At 38.2% G+C, this 18,431-nt stretch overlaps 2 protein-coding genes across 2 annotated transcripts in view; one reads left to right on the top strand and one right to left on the bottom strand.

Moving 5' to 3' along the window:
* Positions 1-9,563, bottom strand: part of PLCZ1 (phospholipase C zeta 1) — a 58,622-nt gene extending 49,059 nt beyond the window's left edge. Inside the window, exons 1-3 of the mRNA XM_049821676.1 lie at positions 9,550-9,563; positions 8,804-8,927; positions 4,691-4,925 (exon numbers count right to left, since the gene is read on the bottom strand). Of these exons, the coding sequence (XP_049677633.1) occupies positions 4,691-4,925; positions 8,804-8,927; positions 9,550-9,563 (373 nt within the window). The remainder of the gene's footprint in view (positions 1-4,690; positions 4,926-8,803; positions 8,928-9,549) is intronic.
* Positions 9,564-9,905: 342 nt separating this feature from the next.
* On the top strand, positions 9,906-10,808 carry CAPZA3 (capping actin protein of muscle Z-line subunit alpha 3). The gene has a single exon (XM_049822291.1). It carries the CDS (start codon positions 9,906-9,908, stop codon positions 10,806-10,808), a length of 903 nt encoding a protein of 300 aa, XP_049678248.1.
* Positions 10,809-18,431: the final 7,623 nt, after the last annotated feature.

The raw sequence follows: 18,431 nt of genomic DNA, 5'->3' as shown, positions 1-18,431 counted from the left end.
TGCAATACACAGGACAAGGACGGCAGATGAGTCCAACAGATCATCCTGATGAAAAAATATTCTATACCAAATTCAGAATGACAGTTACACAAAATGGTCTATCACAACACCATATGAATCAGCTATCATGTCAATCATATCTGGAACTTTCCAATAAATATGTTTGAGTGGGAGTATTAGTTCACTCAAAGGAGCATGAACAATACAGCTATTTTTTCATTCAGTAAGATTATTTCCAATTACAAGACAAACAGTTTTATCACAGATGAAGAAACAAACAAGAATTTGGCTCAGCATCTGAAATTTAAACCAGACATTAAATTAAAACTGTAGAAACTTTAGTTGATACTTACAAATGTGTTTTCTAACTGACAAAATATTCTTTGCTGTTTAACTGCTTTATAGCTATTAACTTTCCCATCAAAATAGATAACGCCAAATCAAAAGAAACCTTTTAAACTGGTAAGTTATTATATAATTATATAATTTGTAAACATATTAGTTCTCAGAAAGAGTAGAATATATTCAATAAAATATGTTCTAATTTGAAAGGCAACCTCAGAGACTAATGGCATAAGAAATCAAAGGTTTTGTAGCTATTACTGCACAGTGAATGACTCTTAATGAAACAACAAATGTCTTCTGTTTCTTGTTGAAAAAGTCATCCAATTTCTTCTTTCCACAACAGTGGGAATGAACAGCATAGATATTCCAGGGTTATTATCCCAAAAGGAAGACATTCCCCTTCTTTGGTTTATTTTTCTTAACCAGTTGTCAATTCCACCCATTATCAAAGACTGGGAACCAAAGGAAAATAACAAAGTTAAACAACTGAGATTCGTGTTCCACTGAACAAAGTAACAGCTTGCAACAAAATGCAGTTAGCTCTGATTTCCTTTTCCTAGCTTAGTTGCAAATTTTGCCTCAAGTTATGTTCAGTAAAACTCAGCAGAAATGTTACACCACGACTTGAAGCAGCCTTCAATAGCTGAAGAATACACATATTACAGATTTAACAAACCTTCACTCATCTCAGAGTTCTCGTGATTCAAATAGGGTGATCAGGCACCTAGGAAGATCTTATGCAGTGCTGCTTCTGCAAGTAAGTCAAGGGGACATATAAGTCTTCAGGTTTGCAGGGTAGGGGGTGTGCATTATCACTAAATGACTCAAGTGAGAGAAGACAGTATAATGAGCAGACAAACAAAATGGCAGGTAAGAACCCTAAGAAAAATAAAGTAAAAAATGGTTTCTAATGACCAACGGCAAGTAGAAGAACAGAATATATAGAAGGACAAGGGAAAAGGATAAATAACAGAGAAGAGAGCAGAGAAAGGAGAGCACCATGAAAATAAAGAAATTAAAACACAGAAAGGAAAAAAAAAAAAGTGAGACAGGTCTTTTAAAGTAATAAATGTATGAGATTTTGCATAATGGTTTCAGAATATTATTTTGATGACTTTAAACACTCATCAAAATATAACTGGAGCTTTTTCTTAAAAAAATAAATTACAACCACACGCAAACCCTTCCAGGGTAGCTAAAAAAAGAATACATTATGAGCTCTGCAGGTATGCCTGACTCAATAGGGAGAAGAACTCATTGGTTAGAAAAATATTTTGTCTGCAAAGTATTGCTGAAATCTGGTAGAACACAGCTTGAGCTCCAGATTCTAGGCTGAATTACCAGTGCCAGCTGCTTGGATAGCTTCCTTCTACTGCAGCAAGAACAATGTCATGGATTCACTGAGACAGAGTAAAAGTGAAAGAGGATAAAAAGGAAACTATAAAACAGCTAGTCAAAGTGTAGGCAAGCTACAAGAGACGAATACAGAAACACTGCTCAGGCATGATGAACTGTTGTTCTGAAAGCCAAAGAATGAACTATTGTTCCGAAAGCCAAAGCTCAACCAGAATTTAAATTGGCAAGGGACATCAGTGGCACCATGGAGCACTTTTACTGCTGCATTGGCTATGTTTTTAAAAAGCAGTAAGTGGGCTTGCTGTTGAGCAGGGCAAGTGGTTTAGTGATGGCAAACACAGATAATGTTAAAGGACTCAGTGCTGTCTTTTTCTCAGTTTTATCAACAAGGTGTAGGCTTTGTGCCTACAGACAGGGTTGAAGAAAAGAAACTACCAGCAGATAGAGATTAACATAAAATAGAGGTTATTGGAGAGAACTGAACACATAAGAGTCCATGGTTCCAAATGAGATGCATCTGAGGGTGTTAAGACTGTTGGCTGATATCACTGCAAAGCCATTCTGTATCATCTTTATATGGCCATAGAGATCAGGGGAGGCCCCCATGACTGGAGAAGAACAAATGTTGCACTCATTTTCGAAAAATGCAAGGACCTTCTGTGCTTGCAGCCCAGAAAGCCAACCATATCCTGGGCTGCATCAAAAGAAGCATAGCCAGCAGGTTGAATGAGGTGATTCTGCCCCTCTACTCCACTCTGGTGAGATCCCACCTGAAGTACTGTGTCCAGCTCTGCAGTCCTCAGTTCAAGACATGGACCTGTTGGAGCAGGTCCAGAGGAGGGCTGCAAAAATGATCAGAAGGATGGAACACCTCTTCTATGAGGACAGGCTGAGAGAGTTGGGATTGTTCAGCCTGGAGAAGAGAAGGCTCTGGGAAGACTTTATTGCAGCCTTTCAATACTTAAACGGGGCAGAGTTTTTAGTAGGGCCTGTAGCGATAGGCCAAGAGGTAATGGTTTTAAACTAAAAAAGGGTAGAATAAGACTAGCTATAAGGAAGAAATTTTTTATGATGAGGGTGGTGAAACACTGGAACAGGTTGCCCAGAGAGGTGGCAGATGCCCCATCCCTGGAAACATTCAAGGTCAGGCTGGATGGGATTCTGAGCAACCTGACCTAGATGAAGATATCCTTGCTTACTGTAGGGCAGTTGGACTAGATGACCTTTAAAGGTCCCTTCCAACCCAAACTATTCTATGATTTTATGATTCAATTCAGGGAACTACAGGTTGGCCAGGCTCATTTTCATCCATGGGAAAATCATGGTGCAAGAACACTTGGAAGTCATTTCTGGGCACATTAAGGAGGCTGTGGATCTCTGTCCTTACGGGTTTTCAAGTTTTGACTAAAAAAAGTCCTGAGAAACCTATTCTGAATTCAGTGTTAACCTTGCTTTGAGCAGAAGGCTGGAGTGGCTGCCCTCCTGAGGTCCCTTTCCATCTGAACAGTTCCATGATTCTGTGATAGTAGAAGTCTGTGTTTAGAGACCTCCTCTTAGAAGCTGATCAGAGAACAAAACGGAAACAGCATTTCGTCTTGGGAGAGTATAAATCATTAATTATAACTTTAACCCCAGTAACATGGATAATGACATCAGTAGACACATGATGTGACAGAATAATAACCAGACTCCATGCCCACTGAAGCTGCTAAGGGTCCACAACATTTGCAAGACTGCTTCAATGCATCCCTGATATTGTTACTAATCATATCCAGCTGAGGGCAAACCAGAGTGTAACTAATTGTCTAAGGTTTCAGTCCTTCTCAGTAAAGAAAAAGAGATATAACCTTTTAGTAGATACATCCTTAGAAGTTGTTTTCCTCTGTGAAATCTCTGTTATTAGATTACTTCTACATCTAAACTTTCTGCCATATGACACTCAAATATAGCGTGGAAAAAGTATGATTCATGGAGAATCATACCTAAAACAAATTGTAGTTTTAAATTGTACAAAATAGAAGAACTATATAAAACTCTAGTAGCATGTATTCTTTCCATTTATAAGATAAACTTTAAGCAAAAAGCTCTACTATGTCAACAATGCTGTAACAATTAACATGACCCCCAAGTAGGGTTACAATGATGTTGGTTGTTACGTATGCTTTGAGATGCAATTGGTTTAACTAAACTTATTTTCACTTTATTGTGATTGTGAATCACAGTACTGAGCAGTTAAACCAAATTAAATTACAAAACATTAAATTTTGACACTTTCTAGTCTTTATAAATGCTGTCCTCGGTCTTCAGATTTTAATACTGGAAATTACAAAAAAATAAAAAGTCTATCCATTATTATTCATTTAATTATTGTTGATTTCCCCTAAAAGAAATATCCTCCACAGAACAGATCAGTTACTAACAAAACATAATTTCTACTTTTTCATCTTTGTAATCCAATATTTATATTCCTCTAAATAATTAAGCAAAATTATTTTTGAACACTTAGCTAAACAAAAAAATTCAGTCTGGCTTCCTAATAATGGTTGCTCACATATTTCAGTGGGCATTAAAAAGATTTAATGCAGTTTATATTAGCTCATCTACTGTATGAAAACTGTGTTTTGTTTGAAGCAATCTACATGTAGGTTTTGGACTAGTCTTTTACGACAAGGAGTAAGAATGATGGATCTGGTAAGTAATGTAATATGCTATCACTGAGCAATATGCTGTGTGAATTTATTGTTCTTTATTAATGGTTTGTTGTATTATATTCACAATGTTTAAAGATCTGAATTTTTAAAAAATCAACAATTTGCACAAGTGTTTACAAAATATATTATACAACATACATAATATATAATTGCTTATATTAGTTTTCTTTTAAATGTTCAATTTGCATAGTCAGATGAGTATTCAAAAATATAAACACAGTCACTGACAAAAGCACAATAAATAAGAGCTAGAAATCAAATACTTAAACTATGCATACCTTCTTCAATGGGTTCATACTTCAAAATAATTTCTAAGGCAGTTGTTTCACAAGCTTCAGTTTCATATTGTTCTTTTCTGAGAAATTCAATGAGCTGGGTGTCAGCTAGAATTTTGCAGTCTGGAGAGTAAGCACGGAAAATTTCACGAAGTTCAGGTTTGTGTACAATAGTTCGATAAATTGCCCTGAAGTCTTCTATGTTAATCGTATGTGCCTTCCGTTTGTCAACTGTTTTCTGGAAGAAAAAAAAAAAACAAACAAAAAACCAAAAACCAAACAGTTAAGACAAAGATATGCAATGATACGAAGATACACACAAAACACTCTTATAACTGATTATAAGAGCAAGAACAATAGAGAAAAACCTCAGGCAACAGTGACTGCAATGCAGTATCAAATTATATTTTTCTATATGCAACTTTTAGAATTGACTTTTTGTGTTAAAAATATTTTATGCAAATTAAAGTGTACCATATGACATAAATAGCACCTAAGTAATTACAATGAATTTCTATATAATGCATATACAATATTAAACCGCATTATAAAAAACCTCTAAAAAGCTGTGCAGTAAAATATATCTGCAGCATAAAAATTATGTAGAAAACATGTTTAATATAATACCTCTCCAACACCATTTAAATTTAAACCATACTGTAAATACTGTCAGTTAATTTTACATACAACACACAGCAAACAGTAATCTAAAAAAATGAAATAAGTATGACCAAATTATCATGAGATCCAAGGCTTTCAATATATCAACACTATTAAAGTTTGGAGACAAGATACTTTATAATAACCTATGACATTGTGTTCTATTCTTAACAAGCCAGAATGTTTAACTCAGATTAATTATTCACACTTTCAGAATTCTTATACTGTAAGCTTGTTTTCATAGAGCTTACAAAATGTTAACACATTAATTAATTTCAGTGTTTCAGTATAAAAGCCACTAGAAAAATCAAAAGGGCAAGAGAATTTCAGTAGAATAATACTTTTTTACCATTCCTGCCATTTACATTTGTCTCAGGCTTAACAATTTTATTTATCCTTTAAAATTTTCTACACAAAATATGTAATTGTGCATATGAAATATAGATATTTCTAACATTTTAGCTTGTATTAGTCTTAAAAGTTGCCAAATTAAGAGAAACTTTGGAAATTTACTGAAAAGTTTACTCACAACTATCATAAATAAATGGCAATCCATTACCTTATTGATTATCACTGTAAGCTGATCAAAATTCATAATTTTTGGTTCTTTAAACTGAGACTATAAGAGGCTAAACTTCAGCATCTAATAGCATGGCACCTACTATGGTTAGTATAGCTTCCCCAAAAGTGTCCATAAACATGAAATGGCTTACTTGAGCTCTTCCTGCTCTTTGGTGAAGACTTTTGATTACTACTAATTTAGATTAGTTTTGAAGAGATACCATAAAAATTAAAAGCTTAATGATACATTACCAGCTTCTTCCTATGCAGTACAGTTTCTACTAAGAGACGTCTGAATAGGTACAATGAAAGTAAGAATACATTAAATAACAAGTACAAAACAAGTACAAAAGTAAATTTCATGAGAAGTTCTAGCCAACAATTTTACAAATCAGTACTTGAGTATTTGCTTTGAGTTTGTGAAAGAGTATTGTAATGATCATTTTTAAGAGAAATCACTAGCAAGAAAATAATTCAATTAAAAATGCTAATAATATGAATTTCATTAGTACTTGAGAAATCCCACATCTAAGGTTGATATCCTCAATCTAATTTTTAACATCTTAAGAAAACGTCAAATTTACTCATAACTGTTAAATAGAAAAAGGAAATACCAACTTATTTTGCAATTAAACAATCTATCAAGACTCAGGAGACATTCACTTAGGTATTGGCACAAAGTGAAGCTGGGCAAAAAATTAAATTTTCTACCTCAGTTGCCTTTTGATGAAATACGGGCAATAATACTACACAGGAGAGCTTTTCAAATTAAATTTATGAAAATCATGTCGATATAAAAAAAAGATTGTTATAAAATTTGTTTGTAGATATTTATTTTTCTTATTTTTATTAATGCACATCAAATATTTGCTATTCAGAAAAAGAAGTATCTTGACAAAGACTCAGTCTTGGGAGGAATTATATGAAAATGTATTATTCCTTAAAAATCTTAATGTTCATAATTCTGATATTGCTGAAAGGGTCATTATCATAAAATAAGTTCAAAAAGAGTAGACAAGAAAAAAGCAAATCATTCTTTAAAAACTATGCTTTTTATAAAATTGATTTAATCATGTATAACCATTTGATTAACTATTGTTGGATAGTTACTGACAATGATGCCAGTAAGAATTCCTTCCAGACTGTTTTGCTTTTTTATATATTATTATACTGATGAACAATTTGAACCCCCAAACTACTGAATATACTCAAATCTCTCTCACATAGCAAAGAATACCTAACAGTACTGCCACAAATAACTAGATCAGACTGTTGAATATGCTAAATTGTTAAATACAACTAGATCAGACTTGTTCTATGCAGGTCCCTTCCTCAAATAATTGCTTTCTTCTCTACCCACAGTTGTTCATCTCTCTCAAATTTCTGTCAGAAAGCAAAATAGGTCGAAAATACAGGAAACAATGAGAAATAGTTTCAAGTTCTCATGAGATTCTCAAGGCTGGCAATTCTCTCAATGCAGTGCAAGTTCAAAAACCACAGGCAAACTCTTTAGCAAGGGTTGAGTTCAAGCTGCCAGTTTTACCTCGACACAACAAGGCAGAGAACAATGAGAGAGGAACAAGATACTTAATGTCTTCCCTCTGCCTGCCTGCCTCCTTGTCAGCATGATGTGATCTAAAAGTTTCTGACTTGCCATAGTTAATTCTCTATTGAATCTGGACACAATCAGCCAGCTGGTAACAAAATTCTCAAAGAAATCTCATATATTTGGCTTCATTCCCTCAGGAAAACAGCTTTACCAAACAGCTATTTTTGGTTAAAAAAAAATGGGCTAAAAGGAAAAATCACACAACTTTTGAGTAATTACTAGAGGGGACCTGAAGAACATGAAAACCCAGTATGTCCAAAGGCACTCAATTTTGCAGTATTTGCTCACTGGAACTGCATCCATTTGATGGTGATTTGCTTACCTATACTAAATTAACTTATTATTAAGTCCAATTTCTAGCTGTATCATGTAACCTTCATAGGAATCTCTTAAATGTTGCTATATCTCAAGGCCACATCCTTTCCCAGGGGTTAGAGTGCAATTCCCATCCATTCAGGCATACCTCTTGAATACTTCAGAGGAGAGGTATAGTGGAAAATTGAATGCACAAGTGTGCTGGATCTATGTTGACCTGAAGCTTGAGCAGATCAGATAGCTCCATATTGTCCTCCTGGCAAAGCATTTTTAGGAAGTCATTCTAATGGCTCTGCCCAGCATCAGACAGGCATGTCTGATCTTGTTAGCTTGATCACAGACGCAACTGGATGGGATGAAACCAGAATGTGGTTTCAAGTGGTGCCATGTTACAAAAAAGTTGGGAATCAAGACCTACATAGTTTCCATCATCCTACACTATTTTGGTGTGGTGAAGAAATGGTCTTACTTGGGTGTCGGTCTCTTCTCCCAAGTACCAAGGGATAGGACAAGAGCAAATGGCTTCAAGTTGCGCTAGGGGAGGTTTAAATTGGATATTAGGTAAAAATTCTCTGCCAAAAGGGTTATTAAGCATTGGAACAGGCCGCCCAAGGAAGTGGTTAAAACACCATCCCTGGAGGTATTTAAAAGATGTGTAGATGTGGCGCTTAGGGTCATGGTTTAATTCTGGACTTGGCAGTGTTATGTTAACAGTTGGACTCGATGATCTTAAAAGTCTTTTCCAACCTAAATCATTCTATGATTCTATTCTATGATTCTAATGCAACCACTCACTTATCTATTTTACACAGAAACAAATGACCTGGACAAGGCAAATTATTTGCTTACTTTGCACACCCTACTAGCATGAAATTCACTTCTCAAAACATTAATTTTAAAAAGTCAGCAAATATAAGATATGTAACTGGACTTCTAAACACATTTAATTGCTTAATCCACGTATTCTTCACCTTGAAAACATGTTTTACATGTGTGAAATCAAAAGGCATTTGCAGTTTTTCAAGCAGCTTCATTGTGCTGTCTAAATCAATCTTCCCAGTCCTGAACTCATTCTGAATGATGGACAAAAACCACGTATGAGAGATCAGGTTAAGGAAACTTCTGGCCATGTCATTGCCTTTTAATAAGGGGAGGAGAGGGAGAAGTTTAATTTTTTTAAACCTGAAAAGCTTGCACTTTGCTTTTCTCATACTCTAGAACATCCTTGTCTTCTGATTTCTGAGAATGCGGCAGGCTCTCAAGAAGATATTTTTGCCTGACGGCCAGAGACTCTAAGGGCACAGGTGACAAAAAGGGCCAGAGAAAGAGAAGGGTGTGAAAGAAAACAGGGGGTGGTCAGGGTGAAGAAAGGGGCACAGTGCGAAGAGGGAAATGTGGGCAGGTCGAAAGGATTCTGCGGGGAATGGCAGGAAGAGGAGTGCCAACAGCAAGCATCACTGAGGTGAGTGCGCCCAGCATGGCGCCCAACCAGCCTCAGCCGGCCCTGACTGGACCACGGCAGACCAGACTGGACTGGGTGGCCCAGGTCCTCCCCTGCCACCCACGTGGGGGGCCCCATGTGTGCACAGGCCAGGCCCAGGCCTTGGGGGGAAGGAGGCATGCAGGGGGAGCTCACACAACGGCAGTTGTCGCAGGGCAGGGAGATACGAGGAGGAGGAGGAGGAAAGGAGGAGGAGGTAAAGCAGGAGGAGGATATCTGTTCTCCTCCATGGCGGCTCTGCATCGCCTGCTCCAGTCTCTTCACTGCGGTGGCATTGGCAGCATTTGGCAGGACGTCAACTAGGCTTGCTCCAGTTCCCTGCGGGGCCCTTTCCCTACCCTCGCACCCCTGCACCCTCTCGGCACAGCCCCCAGCCTTGGCCCCCCCCCAGCGTTGCCCCGGTGCCACCGTGAGGTCACAAACTGCGGGCCCCCAGCACAGGCCCTTTCCTGCCACCGCTACCCCCCCGCCCCGCCGCCACCATCTTGTGCCTTTTCCCTCCAGCACAATGTGGCCCACATGCCCTCCCCTCACTGCAGTCTCCCACCCTTTGGATAGCCCTCACCCCCAGCATGTGCGCGAGGCAGGAGCTGCGTGAGCCGGAGAAGGTGTCTCTCATTTGCAGCCTACTGCACCAGTCTCCTCCCGGGGAGTTCGGGCAGGTTGTCCGAGATCTCTCTGCTCTGGTCCAAGATGACAAGCTGGTGAGGCAGGAGGCTGCCCGCGTGGGGGCCTGTCACAACAAGAACAACCTCACTCCCGTCCAAATAAACGGGCGCACTGTGCTACTGACCCGTTACAACGACTTAGGGGGAAACCGCTTCTTCGACCCTCAGGACAAATTCTCTTTCGAGTTTGACCACCTGCGTGGGGTAATCAGCAAACCCCAGCTGCACGGTGTGATGCTAGATGAGGGGGAACTGTGGCGAGAGGCCCTCCACAAGGGCTTGAAGGCCTACGTGAGCTGCCACTTTCCTGCAGGGAACTGCTGCGTGTTCAAAAAAAGCCTGGGGAAGAGGCAGCTGTTTGGGGCCTGCATTGAGGCTCATCAGTACCAGCCTTCAAATCACTGGAACAGCCTTTGGAAGTCAGACTGGACTTTTGCCCTGACTCCATTTACCACTCAGGTTACAGGGATGGTTCTCCTCCAGATACACTACTTCAGAAACGCCAACCTCCATGTGACCGTCAGCAAGTCTGTGAGTGAGACTCTAAATGTGATAGATCAAAGTCAGTTTGCCACGGATTTTGTGAAATTTTTGAAAGCTGAGGACACCAAGTTTCATATTGCCATTCTGGAAAACATTCAAGCTTTGTCAGAGGATATATGGGGGAAAAGTCTGCGGAGGAAACTCCCCGTTACTCGCACTTTTATGAACTGGAATAAACTATTGAATGATCAGCATCTGAACACCAATGTCTCCAATACAGAAGTGCCTCCATGCTTACTGAAACGCATTGATATGGTGGCCTAAATTAAAAAAAAAAAAAAAAAAAAAAAAAAAAAAGAAAAAATGGTGGTGTTTAGTTGACTTATTTCTGGATTACTCAGGAGAGTGCAAGAACTGTCATCAGTCAATCACTACTTTGAAAATCACTCAGGTCTGTAGTGAAAATAAGTTGCTGTATTTTTTTTATTTTCTTCATGTACTTCTTTTCAACTGCTTCTAGAGGTGGTAGTAATGGTCAAAATGACAAAGGCAGTACAGTGCTACAGGTAAGCCAGCAAGCAAACTCTTACTTACCTTTGTAATTTTACCCAATATTATGTTTACTTATTTAACTTCATCCTATATTTAGGATTGGTTATAAAGAAATCAGTAAGGTAGGTTGGCAAAGATATTGAGGCATTATTTCTAGGTTTTTTTCATTGATACTGAAACCCAGGAAATTCAGCCTTCAGGCTTTGCTTGTGCATACCTCTCTGTATGCACAAGAGACATCCCTAACATAGTCACATGGACAAAGGGAGACCAGTACACAGGAGAAATAGATTTCTTATAGCTAGTGCAGAAGATATTTCAGGACTGACCAGGGATGTATGCTGGGTTTTGCAGCATTACAGAATAAAGCAATGCTATCTCCCTTCTCCCAGTGTTTATTACAAATACCAAAGGATTGTATGTGATTTTGTTTTGCTTTCAAACTATGGCAGTGATGCTTTGCTAATGTTTATTACAAAAAATGAAGTGCCTACCACACTTGCTGTTTTCTCTAAACATAACTTTTAATTAGAGTTTTATTAGAAACAAAGTTTAATTTCAAGCAGTAATGTAAACACTAAACTTTCTAAAAATATTGATGGGAACATTTAAACATTATTCTTACAAATATTAGATGGTTTTAATGTAAGCATAAGATTTTACTTTTGTTCATCACTGCTGGTGGCAATTACATTGTCACATGGGTTGAACATGCCCTTTTGTAAGTACTGATCAGTGGCTTTATAGCTTCACTGCTCAGACTAGCCATGATTGCTTTCATTGTCTTTGTTTTAAAATGTAGTAAAGAACTATATATTGTTATGGTTTGGGGGATAACAAACATTGTGCGAAAATGCCATCTTGAGATTACTCTTCTGATACAAAATGAAGGTTTTGCATCTGTACTCACACCTGATTTGAGATGTTCCTTACCCTATATATCTGGATATGATAATTAATTACCCAGAGAAACCAATAACAAACAGGTCCCTGGTATAAAAACCATCATTCTACATCATTCTCTATTGTTGATGACAAATTCATATGCTCAATTTTTATTAATAAGCATACTAATTTACAAAGCCTTATTGCAGAAGATGAGGTTGTGGTGTTGCTAATATTTGCATGAAACTGAAATAAATGAAATAATTCCTGTGATATATACTGATTTTCTTCAGATTTGCATTGACTAAAGCACATTTTTCATCTGGTTGTTCATCTTTATGGTCACCCAGCACAAAGATTCTGGGAGTGTTGTACTAATTTACGAACAGAAAGGCACTTATCATGCAGGGTTTCCTTCCCACAAGCAGAAAGCAGACTGCTGCCCTTGTAACAATGTCCCTTGACAATGCCTTTTACAGATGCCCATTTGTTAGAGAATGTGCACCATGCACTTGAAAAGGGAGAAGGATGGAGCATGGATAGCATTTTCTGTGCTCCTTCGGTTCTTTACAGAGAGCTGCATTACCTATGGGTCATCCTCTTTTCACCCCACAGCTGCTACTGAGATCTGTCCAACACCAATCCAGTCCTTTTAGTGCCTATGTTGCTGCTGGAGACCATTCAATGAGCAAGCAGCTGTCTTTACATGGTATTTATTTGAATATGGGATTATTTCTTTATTGAAAGCGAGAGTAATTTTTTTTTAAACTGTGATACAACACTGCTATAATGAAGATGACCTGTTGTGAGTGTAGTTCATGTCTGCAGTACAAAGTAGTAGATGAAATTTTATACATAAATTTAAGTGCTAACAGAATCAGGGACACAGCACTAGCAACTCTGGATTGTGAAAAAAGCACTTAATTCAAACACAAATATTGCACATGAACTAACAATAAGGAACAGTAGGGAACAACAGAAAAGACTAAGCAGTTAGATGACTTTCAGTTTCAACATTTATTCCATGAGATCAATCCTTTATGAGATGCAAACAGATGACATTTTGCAATATACTGTTCTGTAAAATTAAATTCTCTCTTCTTTAAAATGCAGTTTCTAAACAGCAAAACTGTAGCAAGGAGTGCAATAATAAAAACATTTAATATTGTAGGATTAGGTAGCTTTCCTATCTTCCCTATCAGTCTACCTTTATGAACTTTCCATTTTCCTTTAATTTCCTTTCTCTATAAAAGAGGGAAATTCTCTATACCAGAATCTGCAACAAAAGCTGCTCAGAGGGATGGAGTTTGGGCAGAGTAAATGTTCTGATTTGGCTGAAAAAGCTTACTCATTTTTTGCAAGGCCTTTGAAATTAATCTGGAAAAGGTAATTACAATAGAGGCTTTGTCAATTTTCCCTCTACATTCTCCATGATGGGCCTGGGATTTTTTTTTTCTTTCAGAAAGTTTGAACTTGGGGAGGAATAAACATTATGAGATGAAAGCAAAGGTGTTCAATTCCATTGAAAACTTTACTGAACTTTACATATACACTTTTGTGACTCTGAAAATGTTTGAGATTTAGTTGCAACTTCTTACTCTTTTGCCCATACTAGAATTTTTTTGTTGTATATTCCTAAAATCCCCCTCCTTTTCTGCCTACTGCTTTGAAAACCATTCACATTCTTACAGGTGCCTGTGAATCCGTCTCTTTTTATTGGCATCAGTACCCCATATTTTAAGAAAAGCAATGAAGAATAGGCATATATAACTAAAATAAAAATTAAAGTTTTCAAACTGAATCTTACAATTGGTTTCTACTGCAGCCAGGTGTATAGCATACCTAGAGTTGAAGCTGTATCTAACTGTTTGCAATCATAACCACCTACTGTTAAAGACTTGCTTTGTGCCTGCAAAAATACATTATCAGCAGGTATCTTTCTGTAATATGCTTCCAATACTGCTTTCTTGTTTTCTTATCTTTGGCTGTTACTGAGTGGCCGTGGTTATTTCTTTCAAGGAGAAGATCACCTATTCTATTAATTCAGAACATTTACATGATGAGAGGTACTTTCCTTTCAAAATAAAACGTTGTCATGGTTTAAGCCCAGCTGGTAACAAAGCACCACGCAGCTGCTCGCTTACTCCCCCCCACGCCCCCCGACCACGGTGGGATGAGGAGAAAATATAAAGGCAGGCTTGTGGGTAGAGATGAGGACTGGGAGGGATCACTCACCACTTATGGTCACGGGCAAAAGACAGGCTCAACTTGGGGAAGCAACAAAATCATTTTAATTTACTACAAACCAAACCAAAACAAGGATATTAGGAAGTAAACCCAAACCTTAGAACACCTTCCCCCCACCCCTCCTTCCTTCCCAGCTCAACCCCACTCCCGGTTCTCCCCCCCTCCTCCCCCCAGTGGTGCAGGGGAACAGGGGATGGGGTTGGGGTCAGCTCCCCACACCTTGTCTCTGCTGCTTCTCCCTCCTCAGGGGGAGGAGGACTGCCCACTCGTCCCCTGCTCCACCATGGGGTCCCTCCCACAGGAGACAGTCCTTCACGAACTTCTCCAATGTGAGTCCTTTCCGCGGGCTGCAGTTCCTCACAAACTTCCCTGGCATGGGTCCTTTCTGCGGGCTTCAGCTCTTCCTGAACTTGCCTCGCGTGGGTCCTTCCCATGGACCCATCTTCAGTCACAGACTGCTCGAGCGTGGGCTTTTCCATGGAGTCACGGCCATCTTCAGGGGCTCTGCTCCCCCACTCCCCTCCAGGGGCATCAACCTCTTCAGGAGCCCCTCTTCCCCTCCTTCTTCACTGACCTCAGTATCTGCAGAGGTGGTCCTCTCACATTCTAATCTCCTCCCCCACTGCAGGTTCTCCTTCTTAAATCTGTTCTCCCAGAGGTGCTTCCACCATCGCCAATGGGCTCAGCTTTGGCCAGTGGTGGGTCGAACTTGGAGCCAGGGAAGCTTCTAGCAGCTTCTTACAGGACCCACCCCTGCAGGCCCTCTCCCACTACAAAAAAACCCCTGCACCACACAAACCCATAACAAATGTAAATTTTGTTGAAACTCTGCTCCTCCATTTACAGACTTGCAGACTCATTGGAATCATAAATTTGGTACATTGGCTCAAATTTTTGATTTCTGAAAATAATTTTGTACTTAACATTAATTGTTGATGCAAAGAAAATTACTGGTTTTATTACACCATTAACATTAGAGCTTAGGTTGGACTTCATTGTCAGCTTCCAGCTGCATTAGAATTGGAAGAAAATCAATGCTTAATATTAGTATTTGGACTGAATATTTAATGTTCACATTATAAAGTTTGCTTTGTGTTTTGCTAGTAGTGCAGCAGGTGGAAAACCTATCAAAATGAGGACACTTAGTGAAACAAGTTTCAACATTTCATTTTCAAATCTGTGTGTTGAATTAAAAGCAACTTTCTTTGTGGTTTCAGAATAGATAGACAAATCTTTAACAGGCACTAAAGACTCAAGTTATCTGTTGGCACAAAGCAAGGTCTATCAATACTCCTAGTCACTGGAAGAAATCCATGTTTTCCCCCTTACATTCTCCAGAAAAGGTACTCATTCTTTCTTTGCTTCATTCATGGAATGAAAAAGACAATTTTGTAAAAAAAACCACCCCTACTTGTATGTTTTCCAGGCTGTAGTCTGTATTAAAATCTCCACCCTATGCTTTACTCCCTATTCCTTACCAAGTTGTGGAGAAGAAATGAAAACATGATTTTGAAACAGGAAATAATAGTGAAGGAAATACTATGAATGTTCTGTCAAGTGTATATCTTTCACTGATTTCAAGTAATCAATGCATTAATGCTCCAGTTATAGTAAGACCAAATTCAAGGATTATTTTCTACAGAAAAAATGGTTTAATATGTTCAATAAATCTGAAAGAGCGGATTTATTACATGCCAAGTGCAAGATATTTTCCAAGTCTGTATGTCAGTATGCCATTCTTACACAAATAGTGGATTTTATAATTCTTTTTAATGAAAACTTTGGAGTTACTAAAAATGTGGAGTAATTTCAAAAAGTCACTATTTCAAAAATTAACTATTATGAACTGTTCAAAGCAAAGTATCCTGGGATTCTGCAACGTTACAAGAGGTATTTTTTATAGTAAGACTTAGGAATTGCCACCATACAAAACCAAGGGAATAAGAGACCTAATAATAATAATAAAAACAGATGACCCATGTTATATTAGGTCATTTATGTAGCAGATTATCTTTGAATGGAACAGGAACTACTATGCTCCCTTAAATTCATAGCCAGAAAATATCCTGAGATTGTAGGATCCTAATAATAGGATCTAGTTGGTTTTGGTGGGGTTTTTTTATATTATTGATCACATAACACATTTGGAAGAAAAGGGAATGTGTGTCTCAGCTTTTTTCTAGATATAGGTATAGGCCTTTCAGTCCTGAATCTTTAAAAATAATTAAAAGTTTGTATTTCGTATTTGCTTACTAAGGAACATATCAACTCTTGTATACACTGCTTCTTAAATAGCATTTACAACTGCTGTGTTGGTAATAAGAGCAGCTGAGACCCTTTCTAAATATTCTTCCAAAACCAGAAGGCTAAAAATTTAAAGTCTGTATGGCAATAATCATAGCCATCTTTTTCAAAGTATGCTGATAGTGATAAAACATTAGAGGTTTAAAATACAGATTGCAGAACAGACATCTATAAGTGTTCTACCTATGTATCTCACCAGAATTGCATATGAGACATCTGTCTCTCCTTAGGGGAATGGAAGCCAAGTGTCTACTGTAACATTAGAGGAGAAGCAACCTGGAACAGGAGGGATAAGGGAAGGGGCGTAAGTGGGGGGATGTTGAAGAGAAATGTAAATAAGGCAAATTCACAACTGGAGAAAGGAAATAAAAAGAGACCAGTATTATAATTCCACTGGTCTGGAACTTGAGGACACTGTCCAGAAGAGTAAGACTAAAATCTCAGGTCCCTCACTGTTTTTTCTTCCTCAACCTTTGGGCAAGTCTCATGGATCTAGATTCCTAGAGATTTCAAATCCATACTCTGGTATATGTGATCTTCAGTCTTTCTGTGCCCAGGAAAGCTAACAGTTTTCCCTGATCTGATAGGTATCCTATGAGAATGCATTAAAATTATGAAGAAATAATGCAATAGTTGGCTCTTAATAACTAAGATAGGGAATAATTTAATTATACATGATATGTGTGCAAAGTAACCATGATCCCAAATGAAACTGTCTCATAGTTAATACAAGTTTGTTTCACAAAATGAAAAAGCATTAAGAAACAGGAAATTTTCTATCTTGATTGAAACTTAGAATTACAAACCTACATCCTCAAGCATGCTGCTGTGTTCTCATGTATGACACTTTACCAGCAAAGCTTCATGATCTACCTACACAGATCAGTGCACCAGCCCTTGCAAGCCTACAGCTACTTAGGTATGCTCATCTCAAGCTTCACTGGCAGGGAGCTCATGTTTCAGGTGGGGACAGTCTTCATGGGCAGACTGGTGGTAAAGCAAGGGATCAAAAGCCTTTGGGTATTCATTTATTCATTGTTTATTCATAAACACATGTGGTTTATTCTTTAACACAAGATGTTTAGAGGCCCAAGGAAGACAAGAAGACATGGAGAACAGTGTTGCTCATGTAATTTCACTGTTATCTGACTTCTGAGACATAGTCTGCCGACCAAGCAGTTAGACTTGAACCCAAATACATGGTGTAGGCCACACTAAGTCCTATACACACAAAGAAGATGAAAATATGAGTTTGTGTTCACAGTCATGCATGTTCATGACTGGAGACTGTCACAGTAGCCTGTCCTGACATTAGCCTCTAGCCTGCCAGCCTGGGCACATGATGGTCTTCTAATTTCCTATGGCTCATTTTTTGCCCACATGCCCACATTTCTTTCCCTTGGAAGTGAATGTGTAGTTTTGGGTTCTGTGCTGACATGAGGTTGGGACAGGACTGGGAAATGTATCCAGATCTGGGAATTCACTGACTGAGAGTCTGAGTTCCTCAAAGGGTTAAGAAAAATATATATTCACCCTTCAAGCCACTTCTCTCTGAGTGGGGAATTGACAGATGAGCCTCCTAGAGGGTGGTTTCAGTGGAAAAAACTAGGTTTCAATAAATGTCTTTGGTTTCAGACAGAAATACTTTCTGTCTGGAATGAGATAATCAAAAGGAAGGTGAAGATGTATGAATTATTAGAGACTTTTTTTTTTTAACCTTGTAGAGTTTGGGGTTTTTTTTACCTTGCACTGAAGATACCATTAAGACAATGCCTTCTGAGAAGCTCACCACTCAGAAGTCAGACACACAGAGTGAGAAATAGGAAGTCTTGTATATGTCTTTAACAGCTATGTTGTCCTGTATGTATCATGAAGTAATTAGCACTCCATTGATCTTGAAGCAAGTGCCATAGATAACTTACCTTTAAAACCACGTGTATTCCCAGTTATAAAGTTTCC

The sequence above is a fragment of the Accipiter gentilis genome, chromosome 18 (genome assembly GCF_929443795.1).
Source record: "Accipiter gentilis chromosome 18, bAccGen1.1, whole genome shotgun sequence".
Taxonomy (NCBI): domain Eukaryota; kingdom Metazoa; phylum Chordata; class Aves; order Accipitriformes; family Accipitridae; genus Astur; species Astur gentilis.
The sequence above is the reverse complement of the archived record's forward strand: the minus strand, read 5'-3'. Positions and strand labels throughout refer to the sequence as shown.